Source organism: Vulpes vulpes, chromosome 8 (assembly GCF_048418805.1).
Source record: "Vulpes vulpes isolate BD-2025 chromosome 8, VulVul3, whole genome shotgun sequence".
In the NCBI taxonomy this organism is placed as follows: domain Eukaryota; kingdom Metazoa; phylum Chordata; class Mammalia; order Carnivora; family Canidae; genus Vulpes; species Vulpes vulpes.
The window spans coordinates 51,824,742-51,849,613 of NC_132787.1; the positions used below are offsets into that span (position 1 = coordinate 51,824,742).

At 41.5% G+C, this 24,872-nt stretch overlaps 2 protein-coding genes, 1 long non-coding RNA gene and 1 other non-coding gene across 8 annotated transcripts in view; 2 read left to right on the top strand and 2 right to left on the bottom strand.

Moving 5' to 3' along the window:
* SETDB1 (SET domain bifurcated histone lysine methyltransferase 1) overlaps window positions 1-23,939 on the bottom strand; it is a 49,994-nt gene extending 26,055 nt beyond the window's left edge. Inside the window, exons 1-5 of one of the 4 annotated variants that reach the window (XM_072766615.1) lie at window positions 23,878-23,939; window positions 16,798-16,858; window positions 9,899-10,390; window positions 8,165-8,433; window positions 7,151-7,302 (exon numbers count right to left, since the gene is read on the bottom strand). In XM_072766615.1, the coding sequence (XP_072622716.1) occupies window positions 7,151-7,302; window positions 8,165-8,424 (412 nt within the window). In that variant the 5' untranslated portion in view covers window positions 8,425-8,433; window positions 9,899-10,390; window positions 16,798-16,858; window positions 23,878-23,939. Of the gene's footprint in view, window positions 1-7,150; window positions 7,303-8,164; window positions 8,434-9,702; window positions 10,391-16,797; window positions 16,859-23,877 lie in introns of those variants that run through there. The other 3 variants (XM_025983112.2, XM_025983113.2, XM_025983111.2) reach the window with 3 other exon arrangements.
* Window positions 9,732-19,034, top strand: LOC140599950 (uncharacterized). 2 transcript variants are annotated; one of them, XR_012003035.1, is made up of 3 exons: window positions 9,732-9,817; window positions 13,406-13,478; window positions 18,914-19,034. It is a non-coding gene; the product is annotated as an uncharacterized lncRNA (long non-coding RNA). The 2 variants fall into 2 exon arrangements; XR_012003034.1 differs by lacking the exon at window positions 18,914-19,034 and adding an exon at window positions 16,647-16,778.
* Window positions 16,488-24,015, bottom strand: CTXND2 (cortexin domain containing 2). The gene is made up of 2 exons (XM_072766618.1): window positions 23,878-24,015; window positions 16,488-16,858 (listed from the first exon to the last, which is right to left on the bottom strand). The coding sequence occupies exon 2, from the start codon at window positions 16,783-16,785 to the stop codon at window positions 16,618-16,620; it is 168 nt and encodes a 55-aa protein (XP_072622719.1). The 5' UTR covers window positions 16,786-16,858; window positions 23,878-24,015; the 3' UTR covers window positions 16,488-16,617.
* On the top strand, window positions 21,059-21,161 carry LOC112907794 (U6 spliceosomal RNA). The gene has a single exon (XR_003232818.1). It is a non-coding gene; the product is annotated as a U6 spliceosomal RNA (small nuclear RNA).
* Window positions 24,016-24,872: the final 857 nt, after the last annotated feature.

Here is a 24,872-nt window from a genome sequence, read left to right on the forward strand (position 1 = left end):
AAACTACGCACATGCAGAGAAGACCCAGGAGAGTCAATGGAGACTTGAGAACTAGATGCAACTCTGAATGCATTCTCTATACCTCTGTAGAACTCACTGGCTAGGGGCACCTCTGTGGCGCTGTTGGTTGACCATCTGACTTCTGACTTTGGCTCAGATCATGATCTCAAGGTGGTAGGATCAAGCCCGGTGTTGGGCTCTGTGCTCAGCACAGTCTGCTTCGTTTTCTCTCCCTTCTCCATCTTCCCCTCCTCTCCACATACTCTCTAAAATAAATAAATAAAATTTATAAAACAAAACCACAACTCACTGGCTAAACAATGTAAAAAAAAAAAGGAGGGGGGCAACTGTTAAGAGCCAACCTTATTTTTTTTTTTTTTTTTTAAGATTTTATTTATTTATTCATAGAGACACAGCTAGAGAGAGAGGCAGAGACACAGGCAGAGGGAGAAGCAGGCTCCATGCAGGGAGCCCGATGTGGGACTCGATCCCGGGTCTCCAGGATCACGCCCCGGGCTGCAGGCGGCGCTAAACCGCTGCGCCACCGGGGCTGCCCAAGAGCCAACCTTATATAAAGTTATATGTATATATGAATCTGTGGGTGACTGCTAAACTATGCACATACAGAAAAGATCCAAGAAACCCAGAGACTTGAGAACTAGATGCAACTTTGAATGCATTCTCTATATCTCTGTAAAACTCAATGGCTAAACTATTTTTAAAAGGGGGGCAACTGTTAGGAGCCAAGCTAACATATAGTTTAAATTTAAAAACCAAGCAGAGGGATCCCTGGGTGGCTCAGTGGTTTAGCGCCTGCCTTTGGCCCAGGGTGCGATCCTGGAGTCCCTGGATCGAGTCCCACGTAGGGCTCCTGGCATGGAGCCTGCTTCTCCCTCCTCCTATGTCTCTGCCTCTCTCTCTCTCTCTATGTCTATCATGATCATCATTAATTTAAATCATCATTTATTTAAATAAATCTTAAATTAAAAAAAAATAAAAACCAAGCAGAGACGTCAGCTGCACACTAAAGGGAAGAAAGAGTTGGCAGTCTGAGAAAAATTACTTGAAAGAATGAAAAAGAAAACAGAGGGGCGCCTGGGTGGCTCAGTTGGTCAAGTATCTAACTCTTGATTTTGGTTCAGGTCATGGTTGTTTGAGCCCTGCATCAGGCTCCATGTTGGGAGTGGAGCTTAAGATTCTCTCTCCCTCTGCCTGTCCTCCATCAAAAAAGAAAAAGAAAACAGAAACTCTAAAATTCAGACTTGCTGTATTACCTAAAATGTCCAGCTTTCAACAAAAAATGATGAAACAGGAAAAGTGAGACCTATGCTCAGGGAACAAACCCTGGTAATAGAAACAGACTTGCTGAGCAGCCTGGGTGGCTCAGCAGTTTAGCGCTGCCTTCAGCTCAGGTCGTGATCCTGGAGTCCTGGATCGAGTCCCGTGTTGGGCTCCTTGCATGGAGCCTGCTTCTTCTTCTGCTTCTCCCTCTGCCTGTGTCTCTGCCTCTCTCTCTCTCTCCCTCTCTCTGTCTCTCTCAAATACATAAATAAAATAAAATCTTTAAAAAAAAAAAAAAGAGAAACAGACATGCTGCATGGACTTAGAAACTGCATGTATAAATATGCTCTAAGAGCTAAAACAAATTACGTTCAAAGACTTAAAATGCTATATGCTAATATGCTAATACTCAGTAAACAAAAGAGTTGACGATAAAAAGAAGCAAATGGAAATTCCAGAATTCAAATTACAAAAACTAAAAAAGCAAGTTTAAAATGGCAGGAGAATAAGTAAACTAGAATGTAGATACTTGTACAGAGAAACTGTCCCATCCAAAGCACAAAGAGAAGACTAAAGAAAAATGAACAGAGCTTCAAAGATTTATGGGACAATGTGAGGTGTCCTACCATATACGTAATGGGGATCTCAGAAGGCAAGGCGAGAAAGAAGGGGCCAGATAAAATATGAGGAAATAAGGACTAGGGCACCTGGATGGCTCAGTTGGTAGAACATGCAACTTGATCTTGGGGTCTTAAGTTTGACTTGATGTTGGGTGTAGGGATTACTTAAAATCTTAAAAAAAATACATTGAAAAAATATAGTTTAAAAAATGAAATACTGAAACACTTCTAAATTTGATGAAAAACTTGAATCTACAGGTCCAAATTCAATTAATTTCAACTAGGACAAATATAGAGAGAACTCGAGTCCCACGTCTGGCTTCCGTATGGGGCCCGTTTCTCCCTCTGCCTTTGTCTCTGCCTCTCTCTCTGTGTGAGTGTCTCTAAGAATAAATAAACAAAATCTTTAAAAGGGGGGGGGGGGCCAGCCTGGGTGGCTCAGCGGTTTAGCGCCGCCTCCAGCCCAGGGCGTGATTCTGGAGACCCAGGATTGAGTCCAACATTGGGCTCCCTGCATGGAGCCTGCTTCTCCCTCTGCCTGTGCCTCTGCTTCTCTCTCTTTCTCTTAAAAAAAAAAAAAAAAGGGAGGGGGGACATATCAGATAAAGAAAAGTAATTAGTAATTAAAAACCTTCCCACAATAAATTCAGTGTGGCATCCTATATTGGAAAAAAACCCAGAAATTAAAAATCTATAATTGAGGTAAAAATAACACACTCATGTTTGCTTTTTTTTTTTTTTTTAAGATTTTATTTATTTATTCATGAGAGACCGAGAGAGAGAGAGAGAGAGAGAGAGAGAGAGAGAGAGAAACACACCCTGGGCCGAAGGCGGTACTAAACTGCTGAGCCACCAGGGCTGCCCCATGTTTGCTTCTTAGTTTTGACCAATATACCATGGTAACATAAAATACTAACATTAGAAGAAACTAGCGAAAAGTATGCAAGAACTCTGTACTAACTTTGCAATTTTACAAAAATATAAAACTATTCCAAACTAAAAAGCTTATTAAAAAAAAAATCCACAAAAAAAAGTCCTCCAAAAAAAATGTCCAAATGAAGACTGTCTCACTGCTGAATTTATCAAACATTTAAGGAAGAAATAATACTATTTCAGAAGCACCTGGGTCAGCTGGTTATGTGTCTGCCTTCGGCTCAGGTCATGATTCTAGGCTTCTGGGATGGAGCCCCACATCCAGCTCCCTGCTCAGTAGGGAGTCTGCTTTCTCCCTCAGCTCATGCTCTGTCTCTTGCTTTCTCTCTCAAATAAATACAGTTTTAAAACAAAAATATTTCATATGAACTCAGAGGAGGGAACATTTCCCAACTTATCTTTATAAGGCCCATTAATACCTTAATACCAAAGCCAAAAAGACATATCACAATAAAATGATAATCCAGCAGCCCTCATGAACATAGGTGCAACAATTCTTAACAAAATATTAGTTGGGATGCCTGGGCGGCTCAGCAGCTGGGCACCTGTCTTTCCCTCAGGTCCTGATCCCGGGATTTGGGATCAAGCCTGCATCCGGTTCCCTGCAGGGAGCCTGCTTCCCCCTCTGCCTGTGTCTCTGCCTCTCTCTCTGTCTGTATCTCTCACGAATAAATAAATAAATCTTTAAAAAAAATTTTTTTTAAATTAGCAAATCTAATACAGAAACCTATAAAACGGATTACACACTAAGACAAAGTGGCAAGGGTGGGGTTAGAAGTTATTCTAGGAATGCAAAGCTGGTTTAATATCTGAAAAATCATTATTGGAATACTCCTTATTAATAAGAAAAAGGACAAAACCTATATGATTATCTACAGATGATACAGAAAAGGTAACTGACAAAATCTAAAATCCAATCAAGCCATGATTGGCTCTCAGCAAACAAGGAGTAGAAGCAACTGCCTTCAACCCAATAAAGACTATCTACAAAAACCCTACAGCTCACATTACAATTAATGTTTAAAGCTCAGGAGCAAGGAAAAGATGTCTGGGGACACCTGGGTGGCTCAGTGGTTGAGCATATCTGCCTTTGGCTCAGGGTGTGATCCCGGGGTTCTAGGATCGAGTTCTGCATTGGGCTCCCTTTGAGGAGCCTTGCTTTTCTCCCTGTCTATGTCTCTTGCCTCTTTTTGTGTCTCTCATGAAGAAAGAAACAAATCTTAAAAAAAAAAAAAAAAAATTTTCTGCTCTCAAAACTTATTCAACATTGTATGAAGATTCTAGAGAACAATAAGGCAAGAAAAAGAAATAAAAGACATCTAGATTAGAAAGGAAGAAGTAAAATTGATTTTATTTGGCATGAGGTAATATTAGAAAATCCCAAGGGATCCACAAAAACAATTCTAGAATAAGTGAGCTTAATAAGGTCACAGGCTATAAGATTAATACACAAAAATCAACTTAATTTTCATATCCTAGCAACAAACAACCCTAAAATGAAATTAAATAAATAATTTCATTCACATTAGCATTAAAAATAAAACACTTATGAGATGTACCATATTCACGCATTAGGAAACCGTGTATTTGTTTAAAAGATAATGCTCCCTAAATTCACCTTTACAGTCAATATAGTTCCTATTAAAAATCCTAGCAGGTTTAAAAAAAATTTTTTTTAAGATTTTATTTATCCATTCATAAGAGACACACAGAGAGAGAGAGAGAGAGAGAGAGAGAGAGGCAGAAACACAGGCAGAGGGAGAAGCAGGCTCCATGCAGGAAGCCCGACGTGGGACTTGATCCTGGGTCTCCAGGATCAGGCCTGGGGCTGAAGGCAGCACTAAACTGCTGAGCCACCCGGGCTGCCCCTAAAAAATGTTTTTGATAGAAACTGACAAGCTGATCCAAAAATTTATTTTGAAGTTATATGAAATGCAAATAAATCTGGAGCACTTTCATGAAGTGATTTTTAAAACATACCAGAAGTTCACAGTAATACAAGCAGTTTGGTGCTGGTATAAAGATAGATATTAAGATAATGTGACAAAATAGCATCTGGAAATAGACCCTCATATACATGGCCAGTTGATTTTTGACCAGGGTACTAAAAGGATAGCCTTTTCAACAAATGGTGGGAGAAAAACTGGATAGCCATCAGCAAAATAAACAAACCACCTTCAACCCTTACCTTGAGAAGTTTTACTCTTTTTTTTTTTTTTAATTTTTATTTATTTATGATAGGCACACAGTGAGAGAGAGAGAGAGAGGCAGAGACACAGGCAGAGGGAGAAGCAGGCTCCATGCACCGGGAGCCTGATGTGGGATTCGATCCCGGGTCTCCAGGATCGCGCCCTGGGCCAAAGGCAGGCGCTAAACCCGCTGCGCCACCCAGGGATCCCGAGAAGTTTTACTCTTAAAAGACATTAAGAAAATTAAAAGACCACATCTGAGAAAAAGTGTATATAAAATATATCTGATATAGGATGCCTGGGTGGCTCAGCAACTGAGTGTCTGCTTTGGCTTGGGGTGTGATCCTGGATCTCCCTCTGCCTATGTCTCTGTTTTCTCTCTCATGCATAAATAAATTAAATCTTAAAATAAACAAAATAAAACAAAATATATCTGATAAATGAATTGTACCTAAAGCCTAAGTTCTGTAAATCAACAATAAAAAAGACAACTCAATTCCAAAAAAAAAAAAAAAAAAAAAAGACTACAGATTTGAATGATGTTTCCCCAAAGAACATACATAAATGGCAGGTACGTATGTGAAAAGGTGCTCAATTTCCTTAGGAAAATGCAAATTACAATTTGATAGCACCATATACACACTAGAATGGCTAAAAGTCTGACAATATTAAGCATTGTCAAGGACGTAAAGAAACTGGAATCCCATACTTTGCTAGTGGGAATGTAAAATGATATAGCTACCCCCTCTGAAAACACTAAGGCAGGGATCCCTGGGTGGTGCAGGGGTTTAGTGCCTGCCTTTGGCCCAGCGCGCGATCCTGGAGACCCAGGATCGAATCCCACGTCGGGCTCCCGGTGCATGGAGCCTGCTTCTCCCTCTGCCTATGTCTCTGCCTCTCTCTCTCTCTCTGTGTGTGTGTGACTATCATAAATAAATTAGAAAATTAAAAAAAAAAAAACACTAAGGCAGCTTCCTTAAAATTCAAATATACATCTACCCTAAGACTTAGTAATTCTATTCCTAGGTGGAATACCCAGAGTCATGAAACATAACGACTATATAAAAATTTATACATAAATATACATAGCAGCATTATTCCTAATAGCCTCCCAAACTGGAAACAACCCAAATATTCATCAATTTTAAAATGGATAAAAACATGTGGTGTATCTATAAAACTGAGTATTAATCAGCAAAAAAATGGGAGAAAATTATGAATACATGCAGTAACATAAATTAATCTCAAAAACATTATGCTAATCAACAGAAACCAGACACAAAGCCAACAAATTGTGATTCTACTTATATGAAATTTCTAAAAAAGGCAAAAAGGAAGCAAGCAGATCAGTGGTTACTTAGGGGTGAAAATAGAGAAGGTAGGCAAACAGGTATGAGGGTAATTCCAAGTATTCTAAAACCAGACTGTGAAGACTGCACCACTGTATTAATTTACTAAACTCAAACTATACACTTAACGTGGGTGATTTTTATAGTATGTAAATTATACCTAAAAAACCCTGAAAAATAGGGATCCCTGGGTGGCGCAGCGGTTTAGCGCCTGCCTTTGGCCCAGGGCGCGATCCTGGAGATCCAGGATCGAATCCCACGTTGGGCTCCCGGTACGTGGAGCCTGCTTCTCCCTCTGCCTGTGTCTCTGCCTCTCTCTCTCTCTCTCTCTCTCTCTCTCTGTGTGACTATCATAAATAAATAAATAAAAATTAAAAAAAAAAAAAACCCTGAAAAATAGATAAAACCAAACAATCTACCATTTTGAAATATATATATACATACGTGTTAATGCTCCCTACAAAGAAAAGGGAATTCAGAATTGGGAAAGGAAGGTCATGCAATCAGGAAGTAGCACACAGGGGACATCTGTGAGACTAATAATGTTCTATTTCTTTTGGTAACAGACAGAACCGGGAAAGGAAGGTCATGCAATCAGGAAGTAGCACACAGGGGACATCTATGAGACTAATAATGTTCTATTTCTTTTGGTAACAGACAAGTCCAATGGTTTGGAATATGGAGTCAGTGACAATGGTCTCTCCTTTCTTTTATCTGCTTAACTTCCTGTGTTTAAATTTCAATCCTGAGACTTCTTACCTGGAGCCTTATCTCTTACCTGAATCAATACTGAGGACATCATCATCTTCATCAGGAATCTCTATTATTTCTGTAGGCCGGGAAGTTTCATCCTCAGAGCTACTATCCCGGTATTGTAGTCCCAGTTTGGAGTAAAAGTCCTTCACCAGAGACTCACAGTTAGTCACCGCCCTAATATTGGAAAACATGTAGAAAAGGTCAAAGCCAGCAGAAATAGGTATAAAAGCCATCAGAATTTATATATATTTAAGTACAGTGATCTCAATTTAAGCAGGCCATATTCCAAAGTGTCTCCATTTAGAATTCATTTTTATTTCTTTTTATTTTTTAAGTAGGCTCCCCAACCAATGCAGGGCTTGAACTCACCTCCTGAGATCTAGACCTGAGCAGAAGTCAAGAGTTGGATGCTTAAGCAACTGAGCTACCCGTCCATTAGAATTAAAAAAGCTTTACTCACAGAAAAACATTTAAATAGTGGTTTCCAGACTAGATTCTCAAAAATCCACAATAAGCCCTGAATACAGTCCTTTCAATCATCTTGTCATTTATCTTGTTATTTGAAAATGTGTTCTAATTCACAACTAAGTACCTGACACAAATCTTCTGGGGATTTAGGAGTAGATACAGGGCTCACGCACCAGTTACATAAGACAGCAAAGCTTAGCAAAGCTTAAATCCTCACTCCCTAGAACATTCTACTAAGAAAACATCGCTTCTCGGCCTTTTGGCTAAGATCAAATGTAGTATCTACTAAGAAAACAAAGTAATTGGAAGCAGAGTAGAGGAGAAAGACGACGAAGGGACTTGAGACCCGGACTCCCCTACTGTTGACCATACATTAGCTTCCGAGAGATGAATATTCTCTATGTGGGTGGTTGAGAGGTCAGATTTTGGCCCTAACCTATGAGGAAGAGGAAGGTTCTATACATTTGTACCTTGTAAAGCATAAAGTGCTTGGCACAATGTCATGAACAATTATACCTCTAGAATGTCTGCCAAGGTGTAGATTTCCTATTTCCCATTTAGTCCTCACCTGGATGCATCATCAAAGAGCTGGTCCACATGGGCCACCTCAGATTCCTTCTGTATTACCCATGTTTCCAATTCTGCTAGTTGCTTCTTACGCTGCTGTACACAGTCCATCTTTTCTAGTTCTTCATCAATGAACTGCCGAAGTTCCTCCATTGAGATACCCAGCTCCTCGACCACTGCTTGTTGCAGCTCTGCAATCTCTTCAGACTCCACTGCAGCTGTAGCTGCATCCAAACCAATGCACCCAGGGAGGGAGGACATGCTGTTGCCCTTTACACAGAAAGGAAGACTAAAATTACCTTAGGAGTTATTATAACCGTTAAATTTCAATATCCTAATAAAACTCACTCCTACACTACAACTTGTTATCCAAATACAGTTAGGTTTGATTCTGTGTTCTCTCTCTCCATTCTCCTGGATTTGATGCTAAAATTTTATAGCATTCTTTTTTTATTATTTAAAGATTTTATTTACTCATGAGAGACAGGAGAGAGAGAGACAGAGACATAGGCAGGGGGAGATGCAGGGGCTTCAAAAGTTGCCTGAAGCGGGACTCCATCCCCAGACCTCGGGATCACGCCCTGAGCTGGGAGCAGATACTCAATCGCTGAGGCACCCAGGCGTCCCAGATTTTATAGCATTCTTATCATATCCTACAGACTACTGGGCCTAAAAATTTAAAAGTTTGAGGGTATGGAGAACATATATTATGCAACAAGGAGCTACCTAAAATAATGTTTTTAGGAAACAGAAGAGAATCAATTTGCTGAGGAAAGTATTTCTGTGACCTGTGTTCCTTAATTGACTAAAGGGATCAATCTTTGTTTGCATGCGATGCCAATCTGAACACCCATTTCTACCTAGAAAGGAGCGGTTAGGGCAGCCCCGGTGGCGCAGCGGTTTGGCGCCGCCGCAGCCTGGGGTGTGATCCTGGAGACCTAGGATCGAGTCCCACATCGGGCGCCATGCGTGGAGCCTGCTTCTCCCTCTGCCTGTGTCTCTGCCCCTCTCTCTCGGTGTCTATGAATAAATAAATAAAATCTTAAAAAAAAAAAAAGGAGCGGTTAGTCTATTACTAACTCGTTTCCTCTTTATATCCTTGTTCGCTTTACATTACTTTGCTTCCAAGTGGAAATTTACTTTATGAAGTCATATTAACACTTATGCACACAAAAGCAAAAAGGTCTCCCAAAAGTAAAGGGAAATTAAAGCAATCTGGGAATAAAATGTAGCTACCTTGAAACTACAATTCAAACAACCCATGCAGTGGTGTTAACTGCTCTTTTGAACAAACGGTTAAAGCAAAACTGATGCCAGAATGCCGTGCGACCCCTGGACCAGTTCTCATCGCCTCCATTTTCCCTTGGCCCGCAAACCGCCCCACCTCCGCGCTACCCTTTTCGGGGCTGCGTCCCACCCACCCGCAAACCCAGCTCAACCCCGCCCCCGCTCGCCTCTCGGGGAAGACTTCCTTCCCACCCACGCCCAACCTCCTCCCACAAGCAAAACATTCCAGACAGGCCCCTAGCCTCCAAATACCTCAGTTAACAGTATTTCCCACACCTCCCTGCTTCCAGCTACAACGGCTCTTTTTCACCAAGCGGACCCCAGACTGGAGACACAGGGGTCGGCCTCGAAGGGGGAGTACCAAACCGTAAGGAAAGGGAGCAGGGGGAGGGGAATAAGCGTGAGGAAGGGAGGGAAAGGGAAGCAAAAGAGACGCCCGGAAGCAAACCTCAGGTGCCGTTCCGGTGGCCGCGACGGTGGCCTGACGGGGTCAAACCCAAAGCCTCTGAGCGCCCCTCCAAGGCCCGGCAAACTCCGGCAAGTACGCATGCGTCAAAGCAGAGCCTTCCCGGCACTCGTGGGAGGCAACTGGCCGGGTGAAGTAGGCGTTGGCTTGGAGTACATTGTGTCTTGTGTCTCTTCCGCCAATTCCAGCTAATGGCAGTAGTATTAAGTTTATTTTGTAAAGACTCAGTTGGCGAACACTTACATTTAGATTTTTTTTCACCCGGTTGATATTACATAAGTGGTACACATTGTAAAAAGTGGAGGAATATCTAGATGTAGTAAGAAGAAGGCGGGGTACGTGGTGGCTCAGTGGGTTAACTGTTGATTTCAGCTCAGGTTGTGATCTCAGGGTCCTGGGCTGGAGCACGGAGTAGGGCTTTGTGTTCACAGAGTTGGCTTGTCTCTCTCCCTCTATTCCTCTCTGTCTCAAAATCTGAAAAGAAAAATGTGACAATATCCTCTCCTCCTTCCATTACTTACTGTTCCTGCTGCTTTGAGGTAAAATAAATTAGTTTTCTAGGCTTGTATGTATACAGTCGTGAATGTGGATTTTTTTTTTTAAGATTTTATTTAAAAAAAAGATTTTATTTTTAAGTAATCTTTACTCCCAGGGTGGGGCTTGAACTCACAACCCTCTGCCAGCTGAGCCAGCCAGGCATCCCTGAATATGGATTTTGTTTTGTTTTGCTTTCACATACGGACATCCCTTGAAGTCAGTAAAAACTATAACATTTATCTTTTTGACAATTGCACAATACTTCATAGTGTGGCAAAATCATATTTAGAAAGATGTTCTCAGTTTTTAGCTACTACAAATAATAAAATGATAAACATTAACATCATTTACGTTACATTACAGTGGCCCCCCCTTCTTCTTACTACATCTAGAAATTCCATTTACATTACAGTACATTACAGTACATTTTGAAGTAGTACTTTTATTTTTATAGCAGAGATTCCCCAAAATGGAATCTGAGTATAAAAATACATATACACTTTTTTTCATTTTAATAGAATCTACTCTCAAATTACTATTCAAAAATGTTGAAACCATTCTTATTCCCACTAGCAAATCTTTGAACATACGTTTCCCCACACCCTCATTAAGATTGGATGTTGACTATTTAATTTTTAAGAATTTTATAGGTCTTAAAATAGTATCTGCATCAGGATAGACTAAGCTGTGTTGTAGAAACAAACAATTTCAAAAGCTTAAAACAAAAACCATATATTTCTTGCTTAATGCTACATAATCATATCTAGTAAGTTGACTTTAGAGCTCTGCTAGGATATCTGCTCAGGAGCCCAGGCTGATGAGTAAGTCAGACCAGAGGAAGAGAGATCTCTAGTGGGCTTCACATTGGCAGTTACAGTGATTCAGGACTATTGCACTTACAACTCATTGGTCTGACTGAGTCATAAGGCCCTACCCAATCACAAGGGGGCCAGGAAGAACAGTCATGTCTCATATCTGGAAGGAGAAAGAACTGTGTGTATTTGATGAACCAGCAGAATTGACTACCACATTATTTCGTCATTAATTTGTTCAGCTGTCTTTACACTAACCGCACCTAAATTCATTTAAAAGGTATAAAGCATGGCAGCCTGGGTGGCTCCCCAGTTTAGCACCACCTTTGGCCCAGAGTGTGATCCTGGAGACCTGGGATCTGGTCCCACTTCGGGCTCTCACCATGGAGCCTGCTTCTCCCTCTGCCTGTGTCTCTGTCTCTGTCTCTCTCTCTCTGTCTCTGATGAATAAATAAATAAAATCTTTTTATTACAGAGAGAGAGAGAGAGGCAGAGACACAGGCAGAGGAAGAAGCAGGCTCCATAAGGGAGTCTGATGCAGGACTCAAATCTGAGGCTCCAGGATCGCGCCCTGGGCCAAAGGCAGGCGCCAAACCGCTGCGCCACCCAGGGATCTCTGTAATACTTTTTAAATGAGCAATTCAACTTCTAGGAATTAAACTCCCTATCTTTGAAATGCATGTATTTCAATATGCATACCTTTGATATGAGGTAAGAGCTAAATTGTCTTCTGCAACATTGCATGAAATAGCAAAATATTTAGAAACAATACAAATTAAAAAAAAAAAAAAAGAAACAATACAAATTTCCATCAGCAGGTGTTGGTTAAACAAATTATGGCACACCCAAACAGAATACTCTTCAACTATGTTTTTGAAAAAAAGGATGCTCTTTGTGCATTGGTAGAGAGTAATCTTTAAGTAATGTTATTAAGGGCAGCCCCGCTGGCGCAGCGGTTTGGCGCTGCCTGCAGATTGGGCTGTGATCTTGGAGACCCGGGATCACACCCCAGGCTGCAGTCCCACATCGGATTGAGTCCTACATCAGTTCGAGCCCCACATTGGATCGAGTCCCACATCTGGCTCCCTCAGTGAAGCCTGCTTCTCCCTCTCCCTCTGCCTGTGTCTCTGCCTCTCTCTCTCTGTGTCAATAAATAAATAAAATCTTTAAAAAAATGTTATTAAATGAGAAGAAAAGGTATAGAACACAGTATATAGGGATCCCTGAGTGGCGCAGCGGTTTAGCGCCTGCTTTCGGCCCAGGGCGCGATCCTGGAGACCGGGTATCGAATCCCACGTCGGGCTCCCGGTGCATGGAGCCTGCTTCTCCCTCTGCCTGTATCTCTGCCTCTCTCTCTCTCTCTCTCTCTCTCTCTCTCTGTGACTATCATAAATAAATAAATAAATAATTTTAAAAAAAGAACACAGTATATATAGCACACTTTTATTTGTATAAATAATACATGTTTAAACATTTTTTAATTTCATATACATAAAAGATCACTGGAAGAACACATAAGAGATTAATATTGATTGAGAAGAGGGCAATTGGAAGGTAGCAGATGTGAATGGGAGTAAAGGTTTTCATGGTACACTATTTTATAGCTTTTGAATTTTGAAACATGAAAGTGAATAGTTTATTCAAAATTATTACATTAAAAATTAAATGAAAAGGAACATGCTTGGAAAAATACACACTTCTACAACATAAAAACAAACTACCATAACAGCAGTTACCTCCAGATAGAAGGATTGGGAAACATGACAGTATCTAGGAATTTTCTGCATTTTTACCCTCAGTAATGTTTGAAAATTGTTTTTACTATGTACATTTACTCCTTTTGTAATAATAATTTTAAATGTTGACTCAAAAAACCACATATAGATCCCAACACACACAGACACACACTTTGTAGATTTTATTTTTTTTAATTAAAAAAAAAATATTTTATTTATCCATAAGAGACACAGAGAGAGGCAGAGGGAGAAGCAGGCTCCCTCAAGGAGCCCGATGTGGGACTCCATCCCGGATTCTGGGATCAGGACCTGAGTCAAAGGCAGACGCTCAACCGCTGAGCTACCCAGGCATCCCACTTTGTAGATTTTATTTTTTTTATTTTTATTTTTTTTCCACTTTGTAGATTTTAAACACTGGAAAGCATCTGGCCAATAAGATTTCCCAAACCAATTGGATTTGTAAGCTGCCAGTTTAAGGTGAGTGAAAGGAATGTTTAAGGGCATCAGATTAACAGAGATAATATGAGCAATAAAACCGGAGAGACCTTTCCCTCCCAAAAAATCAAACCAAACCAAAACAGAGAAACCCAAGGTATGTGGGTTGCAACTCCCTGAATCTACACACCAGGGATCATCTAGCTACTGGGACTGGAAATATTCTACTGACCGATGGCTAAACTGCCTTCCCCCCTGAACAGCATTTCACATTGGCCCTGTGAGTTTGCCTTGGGTAGGTCCTCCATTTTTTGGTCTTCCACAGATAATCCACTTCTTCTGACTAATGCATTTTTTTCTTAAGTTACTGTAGAAACTCAGGTTAACAGTCAAACCTGTGACTCTCTAATGGCTACCTATTGATATTCTCATTAATCATATGTATACTTGCATTTTATTTAAGGTGACTATCTCAGTTCCTGGAGGGAATACATGGTAGCTTTCCAGTACTTACATCAATCTTCATCTGCTTTCATTTTACCTTGATCTTCCCCTTGTCCTGAATTTTTTTTTTTATCAAAACAGTACAAGTAAACTTTCTTTCTCTCTTTCTTGCCTTACTTTAACCAATATAGCACCCTCTGTTCTAGTGAAGGTAAGGTCTAGTACCCCATTGCAAAGCTTTGGTTCCCCTGCCTCTGTTTTCAAATAACCCTGGGGACTTACTCCAGCCAAGGCAGTCCTGTTTGCAGGAGTCAGAAATAGAAATAATTATCAAGTCTCTGCTAACAGTGCATGGATAGGTTTATGTCTCCATACCATTATGTTTCCATACTGCTGTTAAAGCCTGGTTCAGGGATGCCTGGGTGGCTCAGTGATTGAGTGTCTGCCTTTGGCTCAGGTCGCGATCCCGGGATCCTGGATCAAGTTCCACATCGGGCTCCCCACAGGGAGCCTGCTTCTCGCTCTGCCTATGTCTCTGCCTCTCCCTTTGTGTCTCTTATGAATAAATAAATAAAATCTTAAAAAAACAAAAAAACAAAACAAAAAAAAACCCAAAAACCTCGTTCAGCCTGGTCCATGAATATGCGTCTTATGTAATGGCTGCACACTAGTCCAAGTTCCTGCACAAGCACACGTGATGCCCCATATTTAGATTCCAAGGTTATGGTTCTCTTGATTCACATCCTCATACTGTTGCCCAGGATATTTGGCCAGCATGGCTGAGCCTGAGAGCTTTTACAATCACTGTCTTTATCACTTACTGTGCTAGACTCCATCCTCTTCAGTGGTGGGCCTTGGTCAGTGGCCAAGATGCCCTCTTTCCTTCTAGTGAATTCTCTCATAGGCTTTCCTGCTGGTTGGCCATAGTCTACTCTACCAAATTCCCCTAACTTCACATTTTGGAGAGTACAGATTATTATTTCCTTCTCTTTCCTTTTAAAAGATCCCTGGGATGATGATGACAACCACCACCATCATCACTGTGTATGAATACATGAGTTTCCCATGATTACCGTAATGAATTACCAGACTCATTAGCTGAAAACAACAGAAATTATTTTCTCACACTTCTAGAGGCTACCAATCTAAAGTCAAGGTGTTGGCAGAGCTGTATTCCCAACAGCTTTGAGGAGAATCTTTCCTTGCCTCTTCCAGCTTCTGGTGGTTCTAGTCAAAGGTCCTTTAGTTTGTGGTTGCATGACTCCAATCTCTTCCTCTGTCTTCACATGGCCTTTGCCTCTGTCTCTCTGTATCTCCTCTACTGTCTTTTTTTTTTTTTTAAGATTGTATTTATTTATTTATGAGAGACACAGAGAGAGAGGCAAGACACATGCAGAGGGAGAAGCAGGTTCCATGCAGGAAGCCCAATATGGGACCCCATCCCAGGACTCAGGGATCACGCCCTGAGCCAAAGGTAGATGCTCAACCACTGAGCCACGCAGGCGTCCCTTCTCTACTGTCTTTAATAAAAGACATTTGTCATTGGACTTAGGGCTCACCCAGATAATCCCAGATGAGTTTATCTTGAGATCCTTAATTATATCTGCAAAGATCCTTTTACCAAATAAGGTCATGTTCTTAGGTTTCAAGGGTGAGAACATGGACATATCTTTTGGAGGGCCCCTTTTCTTTTCTTTTTTAAGATTTATTTATTTATGATAGACATAGAGAGAGAGAGAGAGGCAGAGACACAGGAGGAGGGAGAAGCAGGCCAATGCCGGGAGCCTGGCGTGGGACTCGATCCCGGGACTCCAGGATCGCGCCCTGGACCAAAGGCAGACACTAAACCGCTGAACCACCCAGGGATTCCCTAGAGGGCCCCTTTTCAATCTACTAGATGTTATTTTTATAGATTAGGAAATGTGGGGTAGGAAAGATTAAGGTATTCATTAAAGGCAAATTACTCCCCCTCTACCGCAGATCTCAGCCTACTTGAGAAGAGTAGCAGATTTTACAAAACCCATACACTACAAAGGTCCTGTTAGGGGAGCCTGGGTGGCTCAGTTGGTTGGGCCTCTGACTCTTGGTTTTGGCTGTGATCATGATCTCAGGGTTGTTGGATTGAGTCCCTTGTGGGCCCCAAACCCAGAGTAGGGCTCTGTGCTCAGCATTGAGTCTGCTTGAGATTCTTTCTCCCTCCCCCTCTGCTCCCTCCCACCCTGCTCTCTCTCTCTTTGTCTCAAATAAATGAATAAATTTAAAAATATATATTATTATTTTTTAAAGTCCTGTTAGACTCTTATCATAGGACAGTTGGTTCCTGCTGGCCTTGTATTTGCACAACTAAAGGGATCTGCTAAGACTGCCTCTAGGAGTACTAGTTTTAAATGGTCCTTACCAAGCTTCATTATATTAAATTATATCATACAGTTATATCCAACTATCTTAAGGATATTTGATACTGAAGAATTGAAACCCATGGCCTTATTTTAATCAATGAGTTCAACCTGTCTCAGTCCCATTTTGAAACCATTTCCCTGAATAGGAACAATGTAAACTGGCTTGTGTTTCATCCTTTTAATTATTTTCAACCCACCCTCATGTGCCTATTGTGGAATGCAAGAGTGAGAAAGCTAACACAAAGAATGATGAAATAATATAAAGTCTGGGTCATAAATATCTGTATAGAAGATTTCAAGCCTCCTGTGAGGGGGAGTGTATCAGGCTTTTTCATAGTTCAGCTCAGAGATGGTTCTGTGGTTGCAGAGCTGGCCTTGTAAGGATTCTTCACCAACTTGGCACACCGAAAAATCATCACAATTAGGAACAGAAACAGAAGAACAACAAAGGCAATGGCGAAGGCTTTGTCTACGTCAACACTGCTTGACAGGCTTGAATCATCCATGAGAACACACACCTCTTTACCCTTGTTTAGCTGTAGCTACCTCTTCAGGTATATCTTCAGGTTTGTCATATTCCTAGACAAAAGAGGATAAAACAAGCTTATTGGTTCATATATGTATGCATGTGTTTTCTTAATAACATTATGTTAGGGACACCTGGGTGGCTCAGTGGTTGAGCATCTGCCTTTGGCTCAGGGTCTGATCCCAGAGTTCTGAGATCGAGTCCCACATCGGGCTCCCTGCATGGAGCCTGCTTCTCCCTTTGCCTATGTCTCTGCCTCTCTCTGTGTGTCTCTCGTGAATAAATAAATAAAATCTTTAAAAAAAAGTTGCAGAGAAAAAAAAAGTACTTCCTGAATGAAAACAAATAATCCCATAGCAATCTGCTGATAAAAGTGGAAAGGGACCCAAAGGGAAGACTCAAGGCAGGTTTTACTGAAAAGGCAAATATGTGAACTGAACTGAGGCCTGAGAATGAGTGTTTACCAGACAGATCAAGGTGGGAAAGAGGAGAAGCTAGACAAGAGAAGATATCGCAAGTACAAACATGAGCGCTTCAGGGAGGACAGTAAAGTATGTTTGAGAAACAGTAAGTGCTCATTTAAGTATTTGGGATGCATTCTCCTATTGAAGAATAGGCAGGAGCCATAGCCTAGGCCAGTTCATTAGGGGCATTCTATGGCACATTAAAGACTCTGGACTCAACTGTGCAATCAATGGGGAGCCATTGGAAAGCTTTTATTTTTATTTTTATTTTATTTATTTATTTTTAAAGATTTTATTTATTTATTCATGAGAGACAGGGGATCCCTGGGTGGCGCAGCGGTTTGGCGCCTGCCTTTGGCCCAGGGCGCGATCCTGGAGACCCGGGATCGAATCCCACATCGGGCTCCCGGTGCATGGAGCCTGCTACTCCCTCTGCCTGTGTCTCTGCCTCTCTCTCTCTCTCTCTGTGACTATCATAAATAAATAAAAAATTAAAAAAAAAATAAAATTTATTCATGAGAGACAGAGAGAGAGAGAGAGGCAGAGACACAGGCAGAAAGAGAGCAGGCTCCATGCAGGGATCCCGACGCGGGACTTGGTCCCAGGTCTCCAGGATCACACCCTGGGTCGAAGGCAGCGCTAAACCGCTGAGCCACCCGCAAAGCTTTTATTTTTATTTTTATTTTTGTGGAAAGTTTTATTTATTTTTATTTTTTTAAAATTTATTTTTATTTTTTTTTGGGGTGTGGGTCGGGTCGGGTAGGGGGGTGCAGCGGGGAGGGGCGGGGGTGCAGCGAGGAAGGGGCGAGGGGGGCGCGGCGGGGAGGGGCGGGGGGTACAACGGGGAGAGGCGGGGGTGCAGCAGGGAGGGGCGGGGGTACAACGGGGAGAGGCGGGGGGGTGCAGCGGGGAGGGGCGGGGGGCGCAGGGAGGAGAGGCGGGGGTGCAGTGGGGAGGGGCGGGGGATACAGCAGGAGAGGCGGGGGGTGGGGGTGCAGCGGGGAGGGGCGGGGGTACAGCAGGGAGAGGCGGGGGGTGTGCAGCGGGGAGAGGCGGGGGTGCAGCGGGGAGGGGCGGGGGTCACGGGGGTGAGGGGCCTATTTTCATTTTTTTTTAAGTTTACTTTTTTATTTATTCAGAGATAGACAGAGAGACAGAGACAGAGACAGAGACAGAGTCACAGGCAGAGCTAGAAGCAGGCTCCATGCAGGGAGCCTGACGTGGGACTTGATCCCGCGTCTCCAGGATCACACCCCGGGCTGCAGGGGGCGCTAAACCGCTGCGCCACCAGGGCTGCCCTTGGAAAGCTTTTATTTTTTTATTTTATTTTTTATTTTATTTTTATTTTTTTAAAGATTTATTTATTTATGAGAGAGAGAGAGAGAGAGAGAGAGAGGCAGAGACACAGGCAGAGGGAGAAGCAGGCTCCATGCAGGGAGCCCGACGTGGGACTCGATCCTGGGACTCCAGGATCACGTCCTGGGCCAAAGGCAGGCGCCAAACCACTGAGCTACCCAGGGATCCCCTGGAAAGCTTTTAAACATGGAAATTATACTGTTAGATATTTGTGTTAGAAATACCAGACTGGCAGGAATGTGGAGGATGCATGAGGCAACAACTAACCCAATATTCTCTCATTTATAGGAGCTTCGAAGGGATTCAGGACAGCAATCATCTCCCCCCAGCACCCATGTGTCACTTTGGCATATGCATCATTCAGAACTGAAGGCATTTGAGACCCTGAAACCTCAAGAACAGCTTTTGTCTCTCTCTTAACCACACAAAAAATTCTAAATTGGGGGGTGTTTCCCAAAATAAGGGTTATTAAGGGAGATAAATTTTGTCTGAGTGACCCATCTATATGGTATGGCAATCATCTAATTGCCAAACATCCACTCTTTTTATCACCCTCTGAAGTGCATTCCTTTCCTCTGAAATCCCAGCCCCCTACTCCCTTCTCTGTAGATCAGAATGACATATATATCTCATCTTGCCTGTCTTTGGAATTTCCATGTCTATAGGGAGTCCTGTATGTACACCTATTAAATTTGATTTTTCTCCTGTTAATCAGTCTTGTGTCAATTTGATTCTTAGTCCAGCTAGAAGGACCTTGGAGGGGACAGGAATTCTTGCTTCCCAATAGCTTCTAGAGGTAAAAAATCTAAATGTTTTGATATTTTAAACTTCTCACAGCATAGATTACTATAGTGCTTGCACTCAGTAAGAAATGTTGTTAATGTGGAAACCAATGTCAGAAGGAACACTCTGCTTCTCACGGGTGTAGAGTATGACCCTCACCTGATGAACAAACTCAGATGGGGTATATTAGTTATAGAAATTTTTCTAAAAGTGGTGGCTGGGAGCAGCCTGGGTGGCTCAGCGGTTTAGTGCCTGCCTTCAGCCCAGGGCGTGATCCTGGGGACCCAGGATTGAGTCCCACATCAGGCTCCCTGCATGGAGCCTGCTTCTCCCTCTGCCTGTGTCTCTGCCTCTCTCTCTCTCTCTCCCTCTGTGTCTCTCTGCTTAATTCCCTATGGTAGAGCTCACATTGCATAAAGTGAAAGTTATAAAATCATAGAATTTCATAGTTGGATGACTTGTAGTCATCTTATGGCACCAACTTTCTAATCATTCCTGTGAAGTCCCTGCTTTAACTACTTGAGTGAGTTCATTGGGGGCCTTCAGGGCCCAGAAATGACTATCTTCCAAGGTGGCCCATTTTCCAAAAGTACTTATTTTTTCTTTCTTTCTTTTTTAATTGAAATATAGTTGACACACAATGTTATATTAGTTTCAGGTATACAGTGTAGTTATTCAATAGTTCTATATGTATGCTATGTTCACTACAAGTACAGCTGCCATCTGTCACCATACATTATTATAATACCATTGACTATATTCCCCGTGCTGTGCCCTTCATCCCCATGACTTATTCATTCCATAACTGGAAGCCTGGACCTCTCACTCTCCTTCACTCATTTTGCCCATCCCCTCCCCACCCTCCCCTCTGGCAACCACCTTTTTATCTTTGTATTTATGGATCTGTTTCTGCTTTTTGTTTGTTTCATTTTTTTAGATCCCAAATATAAGTGAAATCATATGGTATTTGTCTTTCTCTGACTTATTTCCCTCAGCATAATATCCTCTACTTCTATCCATGTTGTCACAAATGGCAAGCTCTCATTATTTTTTCTGTCTGAGTAATATTTAACCATATGTTGTATACACAACCTCCTTTTTATCCATGCAACACTTGGATTGCTTCCATATCTTGGCTATTGTAAATAATGTAGCAATAATAAAAGTAGTTCTTCACATTGGGACTAATCCATTTCTTTAGCACTGCTCTACTTTTAACTTAGAACCATATAGAGTAGCACATATCTTTTGCATACACAAGATTTTCAGGATTTGAAGATAGCTATCAAGTACTTGTTGACTGATTTCCTTAATTTCTCAGAGGATATAGTCTATCACTCTAGTCTTTTTCCACTGAAAAGATCCAGTGTGTCTATATCCCCTTTAAAACATCGTGCCCAGGAGGACCTGGATGGCTCAGTGATTAAGCATCTGCCTTTGGATTAGGTCATGATCCTGGGATCCTGGGATCGAGTCCCACCATTAGGCTCCCTACAGGGACCCTGCTTCTCCCTCTGCCTATGACCCTGCCTCTCTCTGTCTCTCATGAATAAATAAAATAAAATTAAAAAATCACAGTGCCCAATACAGAATAGAAAAACCACGCAAACTCAAGATTATTCATCTAGGTACCTTCTATTGCTTGAGATAAGATCATGATGAACCTTGTGCTAAAATTGGAATGATATAGAGAAGATTAGCATGGCCCCAGCACAAAGATAACACACAAATTCATAAATCGTTCCATTGGTTCAACTAACTGTAATTTAAAATAAAAACTTGGAAGAAAAAAATCATAATGAGCCTTGAAAATCCGTATAAAGAATTTGAATTTAATTCTTCCAGACTTGGGGAACCACTGAAGGATTTTGAACAGATAAATGAGAGCAGCAGCTATATCTTACTGTGCATACTGCTGACTCTAACTGAAATGTAAGCTGTAAGCATTAGGTCTGTGTCCCATTAGTGGCATAGCTTCAGTGTCTAGGACAGGGCTGGCACATTGTAGGTGTTTAGTATACCTACATAAATGAATTAATATCTATGTCAGTGCCTGGCATGTTAAGCATACTCAAATCATGTTTGATGAGGGAAGGTAAATCATCAAAGCCATATTTTAGGAAGATAACTGGCAACAGTGTGTAAAAGATATTGGAGACAGGAAATAGATACCATAGGGTGGAAAACAATTAGAAGGTGTTGTAGCAGTCTCAATGAGAGGCAACAGAAGTGTAAACTGGGATGATACAGTAACAAAAAGGAAGGACTGGATGTGAAAGAGGATTTGACATGATTTATAAATTAAACGGACATGTAGTGGAGGAAAGAAGGAAGTGATAAACTCTGGGGTTTGACTTTGGATGGATAAAAGAAAAATGTTACCATTCATAGAATTATTTATTTTAGGAATTAGCAGCTATTTTAAGGGACTATGATGAATTCAGTTTGGAGTAGGTTGAATTTAAAGGTACTAGTGTGATATGTTCAGGAAGCAGAAATGTGGGACTGAAGTTTAGGAGTAAAGAAAAGCACGATCTTTAGAGTTGAGTCACCCAAGTGCGGGTAGTTGAAATCATAGAAGTGGATGAGATGACCAAAGGCGAATTTGAAACAGTGGAATGCTCACTTTTATGTCAAAGGAAAGAGATCAAGAAACCACAGTTGGAATAGTTATAAGTAGGAAAATCTGAAGAGTGTGGAGTCACGAAATTGAACAGATGAGAGAATTTCAAGGAAGAAGGGTGGCCAACAGCCTCAAATGCTGCAGAGAGATGGAAAGCCTTCAGTATCTGGAAATTGGAAAACATCAAGTCATCTATGATTCTTCTCCCTATTTAATTAAATCTGAATTTCTGGGGGCACCTGGGTGGCTCAGTCAGTTAAGCATTTGCCTTGGGCTCAGTTCATAATCCCAGGGTCCTGGGATTGAGCCCCATGTTTGGCTCCCTGCTCATCAGAGAGCCTGCTTCTCCCTCTGCCTCTGCTGCCCACTCTGCTTGTGCTCACGCATGCTCTCTCTCTCTCTCTCTGTCAAATGGATAAATAAAATCTTTGAAAAAAAAAAACCAAACTGAATTTCTGAACTTTGAATCTAAGGTCTCTAGTTTACTTACTCAAACTTCTCACTCATGGCTGCCAAATTCTACCAAGCTAATTTTTCTACTGTTAGGCTGATATCTTTCCTCTCTCCATCTCAGAAAGTAAATTGAATTCCTATTGGAAAAGTTAAAAAAGAGAAAAAAAGTTGATGTTATTTTGGTTGCAAATAGGTCATGCATGTTCTTGGCTCTTATTTTCATAGGCAGGGGTCACATACTAGGTCTTTTTTTTTTTTAAGATTTTATTTATGAGAGAGAGAGAGAGAGGCAGAGACATAGGCAGAGGGAGAAGCAGGCTCCATGCAGGGAGCCGGATGTGGGACTTGACTCTAGGATCATGCCCTGGGCCAAAGGCAGATGCTCAACCGCTGAGCCACCCAGGCGTCCCACATTCTAGGTTTTATACGTCCTGAAGTTCATATAAGTTGGAGGTCTCTCTTTAAGAAAAAGAATGCAAGATTTTGAATACAAAATTCAGTAAGAAGTTTTTGAGAATGGAAAAAAAACACAAATTATTGGAGCCTTGTATATTCAGTTTTCTTTCTTCTAAGACCCCTTCGGCAAAATCACTTTGCTGACAGAGTCAAGTGACAGATACCATGGTAAATCCAAAATCTGTTTTCCAAAGTGAAGATCCATTCTAGAATTTTTTTTTAGTGGTTCTTCAGGTTTCTGTTTTGTTTGAAATGAACAGCAGGTCTGCTCCGGACTAAAGTCGGGAAAAGTGGGGCATGAATCGAGTGGCTTGTGTAAAATCTGGTACTGCTAAAATAGGGTAACAGACTAACAGCAATTATAAATCATCAATAATTGCGCCTCAGATAAACCTCATTGGCTATGATACTACCACTGCGCCAAGCTCCTGCAATTGTAAATCGACAGCGGGAGTTCCCTTTCACTAGACACTTCCCAGAAAGATCAATCCCCTCTTCCTTTCCCGTGTTCCCTTCCCAGATCACTTCATTTCCCCCATTTGTTGCCCAAGCTTCTTAAAGACAAATAAAAAAACACCTAAAAAATATCCTGTTTTTCTCTCCCAGCCAGAAGTTTACTCTAACAGGAGAGGTGATGGTGAGGAAATAGAAAAAGGAAGCTCTCTTCCTCTAATTCCTGAAATCAAAGACATCCTCTAGGCAATAGGATCGACAGAGGCTCCCCCAAGTTTGCCTCAAAACAACACTGTGCCTCTTCCTTAAAGTTTCACTTTTCCAGAAAAGCTCTAAGGAAAACAAAAGTTCTTTATTTCCCTTCAGTCATTTCCCTAAGTATTTCCCAACTTTGTAGAGAAGCGCTATGAAACTCAGAAGGATTGCTGGAATTATTCCCATAAAAACTTCACCAGAACAACAAACACCACGGACAGTTATTTACCTTTTAAGAGAGAGATATTCGAGACTGGCTGTTGGTGGGGCAGTCTTCTCCTCCTCTAGCACATCTCTTGACAGCCTCCCCTATTTTTATCAACCCCCTCTTACAAAAAGGCAAGTGGTTGGTCACTCTTTCCCTTCCCTACTCCCACACTGCACTCAGAAGCTTCATGAATAGTTCAACTAAAACAGGATCACATTTCAGACACTCCCATAGTGAATGAGAAAATGATCCCACTAGATTAAATTGGAGCCCAGGTCAGTAGAAGAATATTTCCACAGCTCTGCCAGGCCAGGGGTGGTCAAGGTTAATAGCTCAAGTAATACCTTGTCAGTATATCACATGAGTGGTAGAAGATGAGTCCGGAGCCAGCTTTTTGGTCTATGTGATAGTTCTCTGGATTGCTGGCATTCCCTGGGAAATTGTTAGAAATGCTAATTTTTGGTTCTGTATTCCTGCCTTAATGAATCAGAAACTTTGGAGGTATCTGTATCTGCACTTTAACCAGCTCCTCAAGGTGACTGTCACGCCTGCTCAAATTTAAGAGCTATTTGTCAACAAGATAGGTGAAGCTCTAAAATCCCTTTCCTCAAAAATAATTTACTTAGAACATTTGAATCAGAAAAGTCAAAACTGGGATGCCTGGGTGGCTCAGCGGTTGAGCGTCTGCCTTGGGCTCAAGGCATGATCCTGGGATTCGGGATTGGAGTCCCACATCGGGCTCCCTGCCTGGAGCCTGCTTCTCTCCTCTGCCTATGATTCTGCCTCTCTATCTCTCATAAATAGATAAATAAAATATTTAAAAAAAGAAGTCAAAACTATTTCACTTAGTATTAGGTATTATCAGTACTCACATATGCCTTAAATGCAAAATTTACTACAATTTCCTCTAAGGTTTCATGTGGTTTATTAAAAAAAACTTCTATAGGACATGTGTGTGTCCGAGCACATGTGCACCCTTTTCTGTCTGTATGTATATATGCTCTATAAATTCACAG